General features: G+C 36.4%; 1 protein-coding gene across 1 annotated transcript; it reads left to right on the plus strand.

Annotated features, from left to right (window-relative positions):
• The first annotated feature begins 14979 nt into the window (after window positions 1-14979).
• On the plus strand, window positions 14980-17689 carry LOC141714255 (putative mannan endo-1,4-beta-mannosidase 9). The gene is made up of 6 exons (XM_074517786.1): window positions 14980-15074; window positions 15981-16275; window positions 16406-16597; window positions 16788-16910; window positions 17009-17211; window positions 17332-17689. The coding sequence occupies exons 1-6, from the start codon at window positions 14980-14982 to the stop codon at window positions 17687-17689; spliced, it is 1266 nt and encodes a 421-aa protein (XP_074373887.1).
• Window positions 17690-19882: the final 2193 nt, after the last annotated feature.

Here is a 19882-nt window from a genome sequence, read left to right on the forward strand (position 1 = left end):
CACTCTGAGACCAAACGGCGGCAGCCTCGGAACTCCCTACCACCGTGTCCCTCCTCTGAAGGCCCCAAGTGACGGTGAAGGGAGAGTTATCTTCATCAAGGCTAGGAGGCCTCTGGGATAAAAAAGTAGGGACGGCCTCCTGAACCGTGACTGAAGGGCCGTCACCAATCCTAACCCGCTTGTCGCGGTGGCTCTCAACAGCAGAGCCCTTGGCGGCACGGGCCTCCCGCTTCTTGAAGATCGTGTCCAAAGCGGCCCTAGCTGCAGGCAAATACGAGCACGTAAGAAAAAGGACAAATAGAGAATGGAGGAAATGGAACAAAAAGGGGAAAGAAATACCCTCGGGACCAAGGTCACTTAGACCTACACCTTGCAAATTACCCTCTGAAAGGATGAGAGCGCAATGGTGCAAGTTATCAGCAGTAATGGCCTTGATGGCCGCATCCTCATCTATCCCCAATTTTAGGTCTCTTAAAGACCCGTCTATACTTTTTGAGAAGTTGGGCCTGAAAAAATGGTCCCAACCCTCCTCGGAATCCAGAAATATATAAAACCACTCACTCTTCCATGTTGGATACGAGTCGGGATTGGTGCCAGAAATAAAGCAGGAACGAGCCAAGGATCTATGAACTATTTTGACCCATCCTTGGTCCTCAGAAGCATTTACAAATTTAAATAAATAACGAAAGACACAAACATTTGGCTCAAAACCGTGTTTACGAGATTGGGCCATATAACAGTGAATAAAACGCCAAGAGTTGGGTGTGAGTTGGGTCGGACAGACTTGGGCCTCAGCCAAAAGGCGAAAAACAAAAGGACGAGGAGGTAGGCGAAAACCAGCATAGAAGGTTTCCTTATAGACCCGAATGGCCCCAGGTTTTGGGTAGCAGGCCCTATCATTTGGGCCTGGAGCCTCGGCCCTATAAGGGTGAGAAATGCCAAAAAGGCGGGCTATGGTACCTACTTGATCTGGACCAAATCTAGAAGGATAATTATATGCATCTAAGTGTAACATGTTAGGAAAGGCTTGCCCAAATTCGGTTAAAAGATCCCTAAGAGAAATAACTGAGGAATGTACAAGAGATTTTTTACCTCGGCTGGCCCTAGAGGGACGGGCAACAGCTTGGGGGACATGGGAGTGAGATGAATCGGAATCCGCCATGGATGAAGACAAAAACCCAGGAAGCTCTTGAAAGTAAGTAAAGAAGATGAAGATTCAAACGGAATCTTCAAAATAAGCCCAGAAAGCGGCGGAGTAGAAAGCCGGAAATCGCTTGGAGGTGGCGATTCTTGAGAGACTAATTGCAGAGTTGAAATTTAGAAATTTTTGTGAAAGTGAAGTGTGAGAAATGAACTCACACTCCACCTCTTATATAGAGGAGCTCAAAGATGCACAAACGGGCCTGGGCCTAAGAAAAAGGCGGGAAGCCCATAAGATTTGAATTTTGAAAAGATTTAAAATCAAAGTTCAATGAATGAATCAAGGCTCGAACAGCCTCAACAACGCTCAGGATGCATCGTCCCTAGCCGTTGTTAGAAGTGTGGCTCCTAGGCGTGGTACAACAACGCCCAGGAAGCATCTGTATTCAACAACGCTCAGGATACATCGTCCCTAGCCGTTGTTAGAAGTGTGGCTCCTAGGCGTGGTACAACAACGCCCAGGAAGCATCTGTATTCAACAACGCCCAGGACGCAAGTTTCCTAGACGTTGTTAGAAGTGTGGCTCCTAGGCGTGGGTGCACAACGCCCAGGAAGCATCTGTATTCAACAACGCCCAGGACGCAAGTTTCCTAGACATTGTTAGAAAACTGTCTCCTAGGCGTGGGTGCACAACGTCTAGGATCTATGAAAGCATCTGTCTTCAACAACGCCCAGGACGCAAGTTTCCTAGACGTTGTTAGAAAACTGTCTCTTAGGCGTGGGTGCACAACGTCTAGGATCTATGAAAGCATCTGTCTTAAACAACGCCCAGGACGCAAGTTTCCTAGACGTTGTTAGGAAACCGTCTCCTAGGCGTGGATCAACAACGCCCAGGAAGCATCAGCCTCCAACAACGCCCAGGACGCAAGTTTTCCTAGACGTTGTTAGGAAACCGTCTCCTAGGCGTGGATCAACAACGCCCAGGAAGCATCAGCCTCCAACAACGCCCAGGACGCAAGTTTTCCTAGACGTTATTAGGAAACTGTCTCCTAGGCGTGGATCAACAACGCCTAGGATGTATTGAGCAACAAAAATTCTGTTTTTCTGATCATTTAATTAGAAAAATAAGAAAACTCCTTAAATATTTTCAGAAAATTAGGGAAAATCCCAGAAATTAGGGAAAATCCCAGAAAATTAGGGAAAATCCCAGAAATTAGGGAAAATCCCAGAAATTAGGGAAAATCCCAGAAAATTAGGGAAAAATCCAGAAAATAAGGGAAGAATCCCGGAAATTAGGGAAAAATCCAGAAATTCCTTAAATATTCTCAGAAAATAGGGAAAAATCCCAGAAAATTAGGGAAAATCCCAGAAAATTAGGGAAAATCCCAGAAAATTAGGGAAAAATCCCAGAAATTAGGGAAAATCCCAGAAAATTAGGGAAAAATCTAGAAAATAAGGGAAGAATCCCGGAAATAAGGGAAAAATTCCTGGAAATTAAGATAATTCCTGAATAAAAGGGAAAATTCATTGTAAATGTGTAGGTCGCTCCACACTTTACGGAAAAATGAAACCCTGTAAGGGAACGAATAGACTTAACTTCTGCGAAACCTAATCGATGTTTCCCAAAAGTTGGGGGGCAAATGATAGGGATAAATAAATTATGATTGTATTATTAAATACTACATTAATTGTACAAGCTGTGGGCTGCTAGGCCCAATAAAAAGATATATGATACTCAGACCAGAAAGGTTAAGCCTGATGGACCAGATCAGGCCTGATGGAATAAAAAAGGCCCAAAAGCCCTGATTATTAATTAATTTCGTAATTAATTAATAAGGGACAAAACAGATGTTGAAAAGAGTCCCGATAAGGATATAAATCCTTGGAGATTAGCCTCAAGGGGACCTAAAAGGATAAGGAATCAGTTTCCTACTATCTAGGACTCCAAAGTCCATTATAACTATGAGACTTGCCCACCAAGTCTCCTATACCAAGTCCAATTCAAGGACTCCCAACATCTATATAAGGGGCCTCACCCCACAAATCAGAACTACGTTTTTTGGCTTGATTCTCTAATTCACAGAGATACGTAGGCATCTCGTAAAGGCAGATCGAGTCACGAAACACGAGAGCAGCCATTAAAGGCCTTGAGCTCCCGAATCTTAGTATTAAATACAACAAGTAATAACCTTGATTTTTTATCCATAACAATATATATATGCATAATCAATTGAAACCGATAGGAACCACCAGCCTTACCGGACTAGGCGGCGGCTTACCGGAAAAAGAAGCAGCAGTGGCCGGAAACAATCGGGGAAGAAGGGGAATAAATCGGGAATAACAAGAAGGTAGGAGAAGGAGAAGAGATTAACGGAAAGAAATAACAGGGAATCGAGAAAGAGAGAACCAGGAGGGAGACCGGAGAGATTTCGAGAGAGAGAGACAGGGCTAAAAAAATAAGACGGGTTGAACCCGATTTTAAACCCTGCGCCCCCTTTTTTTCTTTTATTATTCCAAATACGACACTGCAATTAACATTTTAACGAATAATTAACGAGTAAAATAACCCTAAAATTTATCAAAATAGTTTCAAAAATTTTCGGGACAATTTAAAACTACTAAAACAAAGTTTCTGAAATTTTTAAAGTATTTTTAAAACGTGTTACGTACCCGCATTTTACAATTTAACGAACAAACATTGGGTTAAATAAAAACCAGAAAACTGCCGATATAATTTCAAAATTCTTGAAATATTTAAAAGTTGATAAAATAAAATTTTCATAATTTTTGAAATATTCTAGAATTAAATACTGATTTTACAATTAAGTACAATTCAGAAAATCATTTAAAAATAATTAATCAATAAAATATTGATTTCTAAATCTTATAAACTCCTAAAAATAATAAATAAAATTATAAAATAACAAAAATAATTTTAGGAGCAATTTTAGCATTTATGAGAATAAATATTCAATAAAATCATTTTAAAATGAATTAAATTTATACAGCTCGATAATTAATTATAAAATTAATCTTCGCGTCCAACAAATCACAAACAATTAATAATACAGCAACACATAGTCGCCAGATCCATCACATATTTTATTTATTGAATAATTCAATAATTACACTTACATACCGGATCCGAAAATAGGGTACTTAGCCGCTAAGTAACTAAAAGACGATACGATTTTAATACCAGAATTGGATAATTATCAAAACAGAGACTCTTATAAAATACTTTATACGAAAATGAGGTAATAATATCTCGCCTTTTGGAAATACGGATTTTTATCGATATATAAAATAATTTGCGTATCGGAAATTTCACACCGGGACTCGTACAGGTCAAACCGTATCCCGGATCGAAAAAGCCAAAACATGGAAAATGTTTAGAATTATCAGATTAGGTTAGGAAGGAGTTTTCAGAAGGGTTTCGGGTTGTAAAACCGTAAAAACAATTGAAGTGGGACGATTTCTGGTTCTAAAAAGTAATTTTATAATTATGTGAAAATAATTTTTATTAATTCTATAAATCCTTATAAAATCATATAATATTCCAAAAATTACCAGAAAATACCAAAATTATCTAGATTTAATTCTCGATAATTAAAGATTAAAATATTTAACTTTTTATCAGAAATACACATCCAAATATTAATATCAATCATCAAATAATTCACCAAAATTCACAGAAAAATCACATAATAATTATTTATTGATAAAAATAATTACATAATATTTCTCAGGCGTTACATCCTCCCCCCCTTAAAAGGATTCTGTCCTCAGAATCATGCTAAGGAACATACCATGATGTTTTCTAAGTATCTTTCTTATAATTTTTCAGTTCTCATCACCTTAATCACAACTCAACGGCCTTTTACTGTCATCAACTCTATTAGTTGCTCATGCACCCCTAACTCAATCTCTGCTTCATACATTCGAAGCTAAATGAATTTTCGTAGTCATACACACATGAATGTCTTATAGATTCGTTATACCTGTGACAACAAGACCAACTCATTCACAATCGTTCCATCTATCTCATTGTCTCAATGGACTAAATTAATTCACACTAATCTTCTTTTCTTTCCAATTCTAATAGTTCGTGTTCATGAACTTTCTATTTCCACTGACTGTTCTATTCTACTTTTCATGTCTCCTTCTGTTCGGTTAGCCTGACCTATGATCGTTTCCAATCGTATTCGAGAATCCTTAATCGGTCTCTTGCATTTTCTATCCGTATGCGCCCGATATCCTGAGCTCATGACATCTGATGCTTCGGAATGTTCTACTTTTATGCAAAACTGAAAAGGAAAAATCTCGGTAATTGCATCTACTCATCATTTGGTAGCGTACTCCTATTTCTTTTCAATCACTGTCAAGTAGCTTCATCAAGCCAGAATCCCTTACTATCTGAAAGAAAGTACATTAATTTGGAACTAGAATGAATTATAACTTTATTCAAAACCCGATTTCTTGGTACTAATACTCATTTTGTTGTCATATCAAATTAGATATCAATACGAACTTTGATGCTCACAACATCCCATACTGAAGTCAACATCAATCATCTGTATTAATACCACCTTTGATGTCCAACAACAAAGTAAGTATCAGCATAACCCAGAAGAGGGATCAAAACCTATTCTTCAATTTCCAACTTTTTCACTTCTTTTAACCATTTCCCAACTATCTTAATGGTATTCACTCTTTTCTTTCTATTAAAACATATGTTCCTAAATAGACCTTTCCTGGTTGGTAGTTAACCAAACAATCGTAGCTCATAATCAATTATAACCAAAATTCATACTTTGAAGCTGAGAATGCAGTTGCTATTTTTCAACTCTTCGCAGGCATATCTTCAGACATTCAACTTGGTCTTCCTTAGTCCTTGAATTAGCGAGGATGTTATCAATAAATACAATCACACTATCCCAATACTCCTGGTACATTGTGTTCACTTAATCTTCAAACTTACAATTATGATAATCGACGCGTAACTTTATACCTTCATTTTCTCTTTCCATGACCACTTTTGTGCACAACGCAAAATATTCTTTATTTCATCATTCTCTCATTTCACATTTCTGAAGTTTTCCTTCACTCTTTTTTCATTCCTATTGAGTTGTACGATACATGGCTTTTGACACCAGCTTGACTCTGTGCAGTAACCGACGAGAAATTCTCACCCCATTCTTTGAGGTAATCTTGGTAAATCATTCGTTTGAACTTCCGGGACTTTATTTTAATTTTAAATAATTCCGACATGAGATTCATTGCAACGTTCTTCTCTAGCAGTTTTCCATTAATACCTTTGTTTAATCATTCTTGTTTACACGCATTCCTTGAATGAAATTCCTATCTTCAATTATCGGAATTTCACTTCATTTTTCAATCAGTTCTGGCACAACTGACATTCACAACTTGCATATATTCTGGATTATTATATAAAATTTCTTTATCATCCTTTTGATTCCACTTCTTGTCTTGATTAGTTCTTCATTCTCATTATTCATTATCTCTTTCAAACGTAACGAATTTCTTTTTCTTAGTAATATTACTCTGTTTATTATTGGATAAGTCATTTATGGAGTTCATACTGGAATGAAGGCTTTTATTTGTACTATTTAAATTCTTACTAACAAAATTATCGAATTTCCTTGGTAGCTATTTCCTTAGATTTGCTTGACGTATCACAGATCGCGCATTTGACTTCTCTTCATTGACCATCATCTCTTTTTCCTGAGTTCACATGCGGACTTCATCAATCTTCTTCTTTCATTGGGTGCTTGAATTTGTGAGCTTTCCGTTATTCTACCACAACTTCCATTCAATCTCCGTTCAAAAGAAGTGTACATTCAAATCTTCCATTAATTCGTCATTCGATATGGGTGTACATCCAAGTTCTTCCTGGAACGCTATTACAGATGATATAATCCCTTTACTTTATCTTGAACCTTCAGTTCTTAAAAATATTCTTCTTACTAACGTGTACCAATAACTTCATGTTCCTCTTATTCATCGAAAAAACGTATTCTTCTGGATCAAACCTTGCACCTGATCACAGTAACATCACACTAATTAAACTAAGCCTTCAATTTACGTTAACGCCATTACTTTTTCCAAATTTCTTATCGCTTTAATTTCGGATCTGGAAATCATGTTAGAGCCTGACTCAACCTAATTGGAATCGATCTCCATTTAACTAACCATTAGTGCGTAAAGTTGATCAATTAACTCCTTTAACTGATCACTTAAACCAAGTGCTGACTAGCTAACTGAAATCAAAGACCAATTATATAAAGTCGGTTTGGTCATAACAACTTTCTCAAGAACCGAGAATCGCAATTATTTGGAGTACTGACGAGAACGATAATATACTTCACTATAGGGTAATTTCTGAAAATTTGGGCAGCACTTCCCCTACACCATTGACTACCAGTCGGACTCAAGCCGACACCATCAATCAACCAAAGCATCCACAATCATATCCGTCCATTTCCCTCAATCAAATTCATCAATTCCCACAATTCACGTTTGATCAGCATCTGACTGGCATAACATATATCTTTTTAACTGGGATTGGGTCTGAAACCCACAATGATTAATATAACCATACATTTCTCAATTCTTTCGAAATATTACAAAATATTATTGGTGAACTTAAAATTTATCTTGTTATTTCTCAAAATTTTATTTCGCAAGTATTTTAGCTTATTTCTTGTCATTATTAATTGTCTACGGTTACTTTTGAAAATTATGCCGCATCCTTCAACGAACCACATCAATCCTCCTTCTTTGACGATACACACTCAATTTCACTAATGAGTCTATATATCTGTTAATAACCATACATGATCTTGATTGTCACCCTCATCTGTTGAAAACTCAATTGTCGGATCATTATTTCTTAAAAGATTTCGCAGTCGAATCACCATTTGTTCATTTTCACTTAGGGTTCCGCATCAACTTTCATCTCTGGTCCAGGAATGAATATCAAATTCACCGTAACTTATTTCCTCAAATTGGAGAACCTCACAGTTTCCTTAAAGAACACGTTCGAAATTTGGTTGCCATTAAGATTGCTTCTGTCTTGAATCTTCACGACAAATATCTTCCCGCGACTGAAGGGATGTTTCATGTATTGATTGCATGTATGAGTCATTATTCAGAATTCCTTTGATCTTCGATTGTCATCCCCACACTCGCTTGCTTTGTCTGACGCACACCACCTTACTTCCTTATTTTGTAATTAATGTACGATTCACTAACCATTCCTTTCACGTCGAAATCCTCGGATTTGAGGTGCATCATGTTAACGCAATCTACCATACTGATGAGATCCTCGTAACAGGAACAACTGCCAGATTTGATGTCTTTGCCACGACCGCGTTGTCGGTGTATCCATTCTTCCTTGTTCGTAAATGTCCACCATTTATCGATTTGCAGTCGTATCTATGTTCGTTGTATGATTCCACGTACCACAATACTTCATTTCTTTTGAAATTGTCAGAGAACAGACTCGATGCAAGAGGAGAGTTTGTGAATAGGACTTTGAATGAAAAGAAGGATAAGGAATAACAATACAACAAACAGTTGGAAGAATCTGTAAGTCAATAAATTAAAGGAAAAAGAATGAGTGAAAATTTAGATGTGAATGAGACAACCACATTCGTACTCAAGATGGCCAGTCTCTCATACTATATGGCATACAACACATAATTAGGTGGCGTCCCACCCAACTCTTCAGTCATTTCAACAAAGTGTCATATCACAACACTGTTGTCTCAATCAAGGATTTGAGAAGAGAAACAATTCAGAAGGAATACAATAATTTTTTTTTTCATTTTCGCCTCATATAATTTATCAACAGAGAAGCTTATACGTATTCAAAACTCGAGAAGAACATATGCTATCGTATTTGTAAAAGAATAACATTGTAGATCACCATTGGTCACCGTCCACGCTCCATTTACGTATGCCTCCAAGGACCATTCGGATGAGAGATTAACCGTTTAGGTTACGTTATAGTTTCAGAATGTCTTCTGGAAATGCCTCCATATTCAAAGCTTTAATAATTCGATCATATCGCGTCGTTCCAAAATTTAAAATCACGGCTTCAGATTTCATCCATGTCGCGTAAAATATCCATTGATCACGCAACGCCTCAATTCCGTCAATAGAAATATGATTCTTCTCTAATCATCTGGAAGATTCTTTTATTTCCTTCAATCATCCTCCGTCCATTTGAATCACGAGTCTTGTTAAATTTTAATAATTTTATAAATTGGGTAATTAATATTTTAATATGTTGATTCAATTATTGATTTTATTTAAACAACGTTTACCTTCATTTTTCACAGAAAACTTTAAACCTTTCTTCCTGCCAATGAGTCTACTTGGTCCTCTGAACTAACAACACTGAGTATAAATCCATTATCTTTCTAGCTCATTTTCTATTTGTAATAACAAGAACATAAATAGTAATTCGACAACCAATTTGTAAAACTCATTTCAATGCCAAAAATCTTCTGAAAGTTCATTAAGAAAATCTCTTCCGAAATCTTATTTTTAAGGTTTTGAAAATCAATATTTGGTCGTCATTACTATATAAGTTACTTGCTATTTTCCTGATTTATCCATGAAATGACTAATTAAAAGACTGCTCATATAAGGGTCTCTTCACTTTGGTACGCCTTCTATGCTTTTTTCTGAATTCTGCTCGAACTTACTAGTTGCCAAAACTTTATTTACCGTCGTATATCATTTTATTCGCACTTCTACCGCAATGCTGACATCTGGTAATATCTTTGACATTCTTGTCATCGTCCTTGACGTTATTCTAACAACCACGCATGTGATTCGACGTTCTGTATGTAGCTAGGGTCGCACCTTCTTGCTAGTCATACCTATATCTAGGAAAATAGATATCATTCCTCGCGCAGCTCCCGATAAGTGATAAGATTCTTCTCACGTGCAACGTTGGTTCTTCATCAGCTTCCATCAACTGGTTGCCTTCGACGTGGAACTGGTCCTAATACCTAAGTCAACTCATACTAAAGCTCACCTAGCATCTCTTTCACAAGTGCTCACAAAATCAATCACATTTTCTTCAAAACCACATGAAAAGTAGGGTAACATACCCCATCTCCGTCGATCTGTCGATCCCTCATTACTGTAGGATCTAAGAATTCAATATACCTATAGCGTTGCGACATTCGCCTTACACTTTCTCAGCAATCCTATCTTATCAACTTCAGACCAGATTTGCTAACCCTAATTCACACTCAACTCAACTTAACCTGAGTATGCCTAGGGTTTTTCCTATCCTGCACGACCTATCATTCCTATCCTACTCTCACCTATTCTTATTTCAGTGACCAATAACCTGCAGCTCTGATACCAACTTGTAACAACCCAAATCCGGGGTTAAGATTTGGTGTCACGAAAACAATCTTTACATAAAATAAAAGAATATTCAATTAACCCCTTGAATCCGGATCGTTTACAAGTTATGGTATGAAACAAGAATCTACCTCTTTGCAACTCACAATAACTAGAATACAAGTGTAAATACCTTTGAACTAATGCTCGTGTCATATTCTTCTAACTACTTCCACTTGTCGCAGCGGAGATTTCTCGAACTTCTGATGTCTATCTAAGCTATTCATTTTTATCCTTATCTGTTTCTGGCAGAAATAAGAATTGAAAAAGCAAGAGTGAGCCAAAAATGCCCAGCAAGTATATAATTTGAGTTCAAATATTAATACCAAAGGAAACTTCCGGACAAAATCTTAAAACAATTTTAAACAGTTTTAATTATTTGAGTGAGTTGAGCGAGTAAATGTTGGCTGTCACCAGCCTTTAACTAAAATCCAAAAATGACAAGCGATTCCCCGATTCATCTCCTGAACCAGGGTTTTGTCCGGTTTTGGAATCATAAAACCATACGAGAGAGAATGCCGTTAATGGCGATCAACAATAAATTAGACTGAACACTAGTTCGCATCTATATTCTGCTGATCAGTCAGAATATAATGCAGATCTATATCTCAATATATAGATCCAGTCGGGTCCCCAGGCACTACGGCCCATCTCGAGGCACCAGTCATCCCGGTCCTCAGGATTAAGACACACTTAATCCCCAAAACATCATCATTATCCAGCCCATGGAGTATTTTGATGTCAAATCATTTTGAATTCAAAACATCCCAATTCAAGGTGCGCAAATAACCCGAAAGAATGGGTATTTGCTCAAGAGAGCTATCGAATTACAGGAACAAGAATAAATAAACATGAATAATCAGAGTAATTGCAGCGAAATGTAAAACATTTAACTATTCTGAACTTAGAATAGGATCGAAGAAATAATTGCAGAAAATCAGGAATACTTGTAGTATTTAAAAGAAAAATCTAGAATACTTGCCTCACTAAGCGTTAACCACTATTATCCGTCGACTTTTGTATTTCCTTGAGCATTTGGCTTCATCGTCAAACCATTATCCTAATCTAGATACAATTCTCAACATTCAGACCCTTCAATTGGAACTTCGTTGATCTCGACGTCTAACCACTAGATCGTTCCTAGTCCGATGTCACGTCTCGGGTCTTCCGTCTAAAACCTACAGGGTTGAAATACCCTAATTTAGATATCTTCTTGAGCTTAATATCAACTCGCTATCCTATTCTACCCATACGATTTCATAACCGAATTTATATTTATATGTATTATTTAAATACACATAGCAATTATGGTTTACATCTTCGAAACTCAGTTAGGTATTTATTTTTAGAAAATGCGTATATTTGTTATCTCGAAAATAGGGTAAGCGATTACTTATAAATTATTTTGTGTCATTCGTAATTAAGTTTACACAATATAATCGTATATGGTTATTCGACGTCTTCGATAATTATAGGTTACGTTCCTGTATTTTCGGAATTATTTTCCCGAACAATTAACGAGTAAAATAACCCTAAAATTTATCAAAATAGTTTCGAAAATTTTTCGGGACAATTTAAAACTACTAAAACAAAGTTTCCGAAATTTTTAAAGTATTTTTAAAACGCGTTACGTACCCACATTTTACAATTTAACGAACAAACATTGGGTTAAATAAAAGCCAGAAAACTGCCGAAATAATTTTAAAATTCTTGAAATATTTAAAAGTTAATAAAATAAAATTTTCATAATTTTTGAAACATTCTAGAATTAAAATTGATTTTACAATTAAGTGCAATTCAGAAAATCATTTAAAAATAATTAATCAATAAAATATTGATTTCTAAATTTAATAAACTCCTAAAAATAATAAATAAAATTATAAAACAATAAAAATAATTTTAGGAGCAATTTTAGCATTTATGAGAAGAAATATTCAATTAAATCATTTTAAAATGAATTAAATTCATACAGCTCGATAATTAATTATAAAATTGATCTTCGCGTCCAACAAATCACAAACAATTAATAATACAGCAACACATAGCCGACAGATCCATCACATATTTTATTTATTGAATAATTCAATAATTACACTTATATACCGGATCCGAAAATAGGTTACTTAGCCGCTAAGTAACTAAAAGACGATACAATTTTAATACCAGAATTGGATAATTATCAAAACAGAGACTCTTATAAAATACTTTATACGAAAATGAGGTAATAATATCTCGCCTTTTGGAAATACGGATTTTTATCGATCTATAAAATAATTTGCGTATCGGAAATTTCACACCGAGACTCGTACAGGTCAAACCATACCCCGGATCGAAAAAGCCAAAACATGAAAATGTTTAGAATTATTAGATTAGGCTAGGAAGGAGTTTTCGGAAGGGTTTCGGGTTGTAAAACCGTAAAAACAATTGAAGTGGGACGATTTCTGGTTCTAAAAAGTAATTTTATAATTATGTGAAAATAATCATTATTAATTCTATAAATCCTTATAAAATCATATAATATTCCAAAAATTACCAGAAAATACCAAAATTATCTAGATTTAATTCTGGATAATTAAAGATTAAAATATTTAACTTTTTATCAGAAATACACATCCAAATATTAATATCAATCATCACATAATTCACCAAAATTCACAGAAAAATCACATAATAATTATTTATTGATAAAAATAATTACATAATATTTCTCAGGCGTTACACGTCAGCCTGCTGAGATCCTCCTTTATATTAGATATATAAACAATAGAATTCATAAATTTTCATTTTGTTGCAGTAACATTCAAGAAAAATGTATCTGCTTGATATTTATTATGACTTTAGTGATTCATTTTTATTTGAGTGACCAGTTTGATATTGAACCCCTTAAAATGAGAAAAGAGACCTGCTATTTTATATATGTCATAAAAGCGACAAAATAATTTAGTGTTTGTGTTATTCTTTTTTATACATGAACATGAAATTACACGAACACAAAATTACACGGATAAATTTTGTATAAGTTTTGGGTTTGTCGTTGGATACATGAAATGAAAAGAAATATATGAAATAAATAAATAAATATTTTATAATTAAATAAATATATATTTTAAATAGATAATACTATATATAATTTTTACAAAATAAAATAAAAAGATTTTTTTAATTTAAGTTTAATAAAATTTAACTTTAAGTAAGCATATCATACTGTTATTTTGCTTCTAATTTTGTTTTGCCCAGCGGTTGGATTAAGTGAAATTATGCATAATGCTAAGTGTCTGGTTTCATGTACCAAAAGTTCTCCTCATTTATTTTTGAGTGAAATTGAGCTTAAAAATAAGGGTATAATTACATGTACCAAAAGTTCTCCCGATTTATTTTCACATTATTAAAGTAAAAATACCGGTTATCCACACATTCAACTTACTTTCACACATAGAAGTCATTAATTTGACATATCCTGGATTTTCATTCTAGATCCTCGTGCATTATAGATTTAGGAATCAACTAGTAACAATTTAACCAAAAAATTTAATATTTAAATTTTATTATTTTAGTTCTATTTTATTTATAATTAAAAACACGATACAAAAGTGTTATAACATAAAATCGTTATGGGTATTTTATCGAGTCTTCAAGGAAATAGGTCGGATCATCGTCAAGGAAGAAGGAGGACAACCTCCCGGGGGCACGTCTCTGGAGCCCCGGGCGCGTCGTACACAATTCTAGCCCGTATGGAGGCCATCAACGACATCCATGTGGAATTACGACGACGATTCTTGAAGTTAAACGGAGAAGGCTATAATGGTCGCTACGGCAAGGATTCTACGATGGTTGCTACGATACTGTTATGACGACGAAGGAGTACTCAGTATTGATAAAGAAGTCAATAGAAGGTGTTCCATAGCTAAGGGGGAATAAATAAAGCTATCAAGAAGTAAGGAATGATCTGTGCTCCGGGAAAGCGTCCCCGAACCTATTAGGGCGCGCCCCGTGCTATATAGCCGCACGGGATGGCCGCTCCGCAATGCGAAATGAATAACTATAATAGATTAACAAGAAGGTTGCTCCCACAATTTAAATGAGAAGTGAATTAAATATAAGGATTAAACAGGTGAAGAGGAGGAACTCCCGGAAGAACTCCACCACACCTAGGGCTCTAAACCCTTCAGGGTGCGCCCTGAGTAGGGAAAAGGGTCTCCGGGAGCCTGTCTTCCCGAAAAACGTATTAAAGGCGTCGTTTTGTAGTCTTGCGAGTTTTCCTCGTAGGGAACGGTCATTAACACTTAGTGTGTGGTTTGGGCCTGTCTCTGCATTCGACGGGTTGTCCTCGTCGAAAGGTTTTGGGGTTATACGCTTGGGATCACTTGTCTTGTAGTCTGGTGGGTTATCCCGATGGACAATGATGCGCTTAAGTATGTGCAGCAAGTCATGGATATACTTGCGGTTACGATTGACGAAGATAGTGGTAACATATGGGATATCCACCGGTCAGAGAGTTTCCTTATCCGTAAATTTCCGAAGTCGTAATCGAGTCTTGGGCCTTTGTGACTAGGTTTCATCGCTGGGCACTCCTAAAATAAATCAATATTCGAGTCATAATAGGAAGTTGGTTCGTTTACTTTTATTGGGCCACAGAATGAGAAGTCAAGTCCATCTATGTTTCTTGTTCCACAAGAACTACGTCCAACTTGATTCTTTATAAAAGGAGGTACGTGGGCACATTGTGAGGATACTGTGTTTCAGAGCTCTAAGAAAACAAACATAAACTCTAGCAATATCAGTCGTTGTTAAGCATAAATCAATGCACTCTGCTGCAAACCTCAAATTTTTGTTAACCATATTCTTCCGTTCTGAAAAAATACTAATACAGAATGATATGGATTGTTAATGAATCGTGTTTGGGTTTAAAATTCACATAAAATGCAACGTTCACATCCCTCGAATTCTAACTTTATTCGCCTACATTGCCCCACATGTATGGAACTTGAGATTCGGTACCTTGATCTCATCTTTTATGTTAGTAGTTAGTTAGCAACTGTATGCAAGTAGAAATTTACATATACACACTGTCCAAAAGCTTCCCATGTATCATATATGTAACCGGTTACAGTTTTTAGTGCAAGTGTGGCCATTACTTGATCACCTTCTTAGCACGAAAGACGAAAGAAGAAAATTTTGGTTTTCCTAATGTGCACGAAACAGATTTATAGAGATAGATTGGTTATTTAATTAATGAGATTGCTCCACAAAAGCTCTATATATAAACTCTTCGAATGCATTTAACATTTCATCTCATTTATAATACGTACTACTGTAGTTATTTCAGTAAAAATGATAAAGAATAGATTGCTGAACACCATCATCTTCTTTGCTTTTCTTGTTATCTTCTCTAGGTTTCAAACTAGAGGTGTTGAAGCTCGCAGTGGGAAGAGCATTCATGGCAATAATTTTGTCAAAACGAGCCAAACTCATTTCGTGCTTAATGGAAAGCCCTTTTATTTCAATGGTTTTAATTCGTATTGGTTGATGTATATGGCATCCGATCCATCTACAAAGGAGAAAGTGAGTACTACTTTCCAACAAGCTTCCATGCATGGCATGAATGTTGCAAGAACTTGGGCTTTTAGCGACGGAGGATCCCGACCATTGCAGTCCTCTCCTGGTGTCTACAATGAGGAAATGTTCAAGGTAATTGTAACTACACACGTTGGACATTTCAACTGGTTCTAGATTTTTGAAAAATTGTCAATCATATCTTTTCAATATGTGTCCGGAGTTATCTATAATTTGGTTACGGAGTTATCTTCAAAATTTTCAGGGTTTGGATTTCGTAGTAGCAGAAGCCAAGAAGAATGGAGTGTATCTGATACTAAGCCTGGTAAATAACTGGGATGATTATGGAGGACGAAAACAGTATGTTCAGTGGGCAAGAGACCAAGGCCAATACATGAACGATGATGACTTTTTCAGCAACCCGGTGGCTAAGGAATCCTATAAAAATCACATCAAGGTACATAACAATTTAACGTGGTGTGAGAACTATATTAAAATTCGTCCAATTTAATATTTTTTGAAGTAACTGTTTCTGTTGAAACTAATGTAATTAAACACGTTACATATTCAAGAACGTATTGTTTAACCTATTTTTATGTTTATTAACTCCTAATTAAACGTATTTTGTTTATCTAAATTAATTGTAGGCTGTGCTAACACGAGTGAACACAGTAACTGGGGTAGCATACAAAGACGATCCCACCATTTTTGCATGGGAGCTGATGAATGAACCTCGTTGCCAGTCTGATCTCTCTGGTAGACTTTTGCAGGTACTGTTAACATGTGCTTGGCTGTGCGCGCATACTTTCTAAATTCTATGTTAAATGTTTAGCTAACTAACTGACCAGTTTTGTCGTTAATCCTACAGGGCTGGATAGCTGAAATGGCAACCTATGTAAAATCAATCGACAGAAATCATCTTCTTGAAGTAGGTCTTGAAGGATTCTACGGTGAATCCATGCCTGAACAAAAACAATACAATCCCGGTTACGAAGTTGGCACCGATTTTATCACCAATAATCAGATTCCCCAAATTGATTTTTCGACCATTCATCTCTACCCTGACCAATGGTGCGTACATTCTTCACCAAAAGATTATATACATTTAATAATTTTCCACGACGACATCAATCTATATATTAAAATGCGAGTAAGACTATTATAACAAACTGAAAATGTTGTGATCTGCAGGGTTCCAGGAGCAAATGAGCAAGGGCAAGCGGACTTTGTGAATAAATGGGTAGAATCACATATTGAGGTCTCAAAGACAGTGCTAAAGAAGCCAATATTAGTGACCGAGTTTGGAAAATCGTCACGATCATCAGGGTACAACGTTGGTGCCCGAGACGCGTACCTGGGAAACATGTACGATGCAGTGTATAGATGTGCAAGAGCTGGTGGACCGTGTGGTGGAGCAGTGTTTTGGCAAGTGATGGCAAAAGGAATGGAGGTATGGGGAGATGGTTATGAGGTTATGTTGGAGCAAAGCCCTTCAACTGTTGCTGTCATTACTCAACAATCTCAACGCCTCTCGGCTCTTACCAAATGATTCATATATGCATGGATAGAGTAACACTTAATAACATACCCATTTCTGATTGAATTTTAAATCTATTCCAGTGTAAGCAAAACAAAAGAAATATTCTATGAAATTGATCAACTATCAATGTGAAGTATAAAATTTGAGTTCTGCTATAATCGGAGTCATTGTCATCAGAACTTTGCTTTTATATATGCTTAAATATTATGCGATATGCATGCAGATTGCAGACGATCCTAAACAATTGAGCTAATTTTTTCTATTAATGCTAAATGAACTAAACTAATTATTAATTATAAATAATATCAATCTGCATAGATGCAAAGGGATATAAGCACTTTTATTACACAATGTAGGTTTGAGATGTGAATATAATCTGCGATTAATACATATAAATCAAACAAGTGTGTGCGTGAGTAAACGAAATCAAAGACAGAAAGAAAGGATATAAAACAGAAGAGAGATCCTCGAGTCCAGTTGAAACTGTCTCCTTAAAGCTATTTCGCCTCTCACCGTATGTGCGAGTCGATAACCTCCCAGGATAAAACGAGGTAGCGGCGGCGTTACGGATAACGAGCATCTTCAGCGAGTTTGAACGGGCACGAAACTATCACCGACAGAGAGAGAGGTAGGGTTTGTGTTTAAGAAGACGACTGTATATTTTTGAGTGAGTAAACCCTAAACCCTATAACGAGAATATATAGACTTAGAGAAACGTGTGCACTATTCCTCTTAATTAATTAAACGAGTTAATTAAATTTAATTCGAGTCATTTATTATTCGTAATTGAATCGAATTATAACTGTCAAATCAATTCATATTCGTATTTATAAAAATAAATACCGAATCATGAATATCTATTTAAGAGCCCAAGCCCAGTGGAAATTAGCAAAACTAGTCCGTGATTATTCGAGCCAATTTTCTGCTACATTCGTGTCCGCACGTCGCACACGCGGGCAAGCCCGAAGGCTTCGCAAGCCTTGGATTACCCCTCGAATCCCATAATTTGCACCCCCCTGCGCGCGCACGTAGGAGATGGAGTAACACCTTAGTAACACTTTTAGACACTACTAAAGTGTTGTAATATATAAAGCAATGGAAACCCCTTTTCCATTTCAATGTGGGATACAAGTTTATTTACAATATTTCCACCTTCAAGGGACCAACTTTAGATGATCACATCTCATTCATTCCTTAACCATTTTGAGTGTTTCAAAATGCCTCGGAAAACTCTCACGGAGGAGAACATACATACTCCAAGCGTCACCCACTCAAGAACGGCTCAAAATGACTTGACAATGTGGGGCTCAATACCCACATTTTCCAACAATCCCCCACATGGATGAGATTGATATTTCAGTAGCACACACCAGAAAGACAGACACGGAGTTTGACTTGGTGATAGTTTCTTCGATCAGATATAGCATACGATAGGTAGAGAATGCTCCTTGAACCTTCGCTCGAATAAGCATACCGACTTTACTGTAGACAGTAGACGTGCTTGTCCTTGAACTGTTCGACCGTTTATGTAAACGATGATATACTTATCACTATATCGTTTCTGACTCGTTCATCTCTCATGATTATTTCCATTTTGGCCATGGAATATCAGTCTTGGTTCTGTAGGAGTTTCTAGAAAATTGTGCCTTGCAATTCTCCTTTGAAGCGGCCCCACTTCTCTCCCACTTAGGTGATCTTTATCTTATAGAGTAACCAACTGTTTACTCAACTGAATTCCGTGCGTTCACTCCTGAACTCCATGTATTCATCAAAGATAATTAAAAGCTTAAAGCTTAACCTCGTACCTTACGGGTCTCACTGGTTTCTCATCATAGGAATAGGCCAGGGGTTACCCCCACAGTGATTTGGTCATCATGATTTAGTTTTCCCATTGAACCAAGTTCTTGGGATCTCCAGTCAGCAATGGTTGGGTGTCCACCATGATGCCGTTAAGCAATAGGCTTAAGGCCCATCCCTCTCGATGATTTCTCAACCACTTCTCTTGATAACCCTTTGATTAGTGGATCCGCGATATTATCTTTTGACGGTATATAGTCAATAGTGATAATTCCGGTTGAGATCAATTGTCTAATGGAACTATGTCGTCGTCGTAAATGATGAGACTTTCCATTATACATCGTGCTCTGTGCTCTGCCAATAGCGGATTGACTATCACAGTGAATCCATATTGCAGTTACAGGC

The sequence above is a fragment of the Apium graveolens genome, chromosome 3 (genome assembly GCF_009905375.1).
Source record: "Apium graveolens cultivar Ventura chromosome 3, ASM990537v1, whole genome shotgun sequence".
Lineage (NCBI taxonomy): Eukaryota > Viridiplantae > Streptophyta > Magnoliopsida > Apiales > Apiaceae > Apium > Apium graveolens.

Coding starts and splice junctions, on each gene's coding strand:
- LOC141714255 (XM_074517786.1), top strand. CDS start 14,980: ATGGACAATGATGCGCTTAAGTATGTGCAGCAAGTCATGGATATACTT. Junction 16,276..16,405: donor ACAATGAGGAAATGTTCAAG/GTAATTGTAACT, acceptor CAAAATTTTCAG/GGTTTGGATTTCGTAGTAGC. Junction 16,911..17,008: donor TCTCTGGTAGACTTTTGCAG/GTACTGTTAACA, acceptor TTAATCCTACAG/GGCTGGATAGCTGAAATGGC.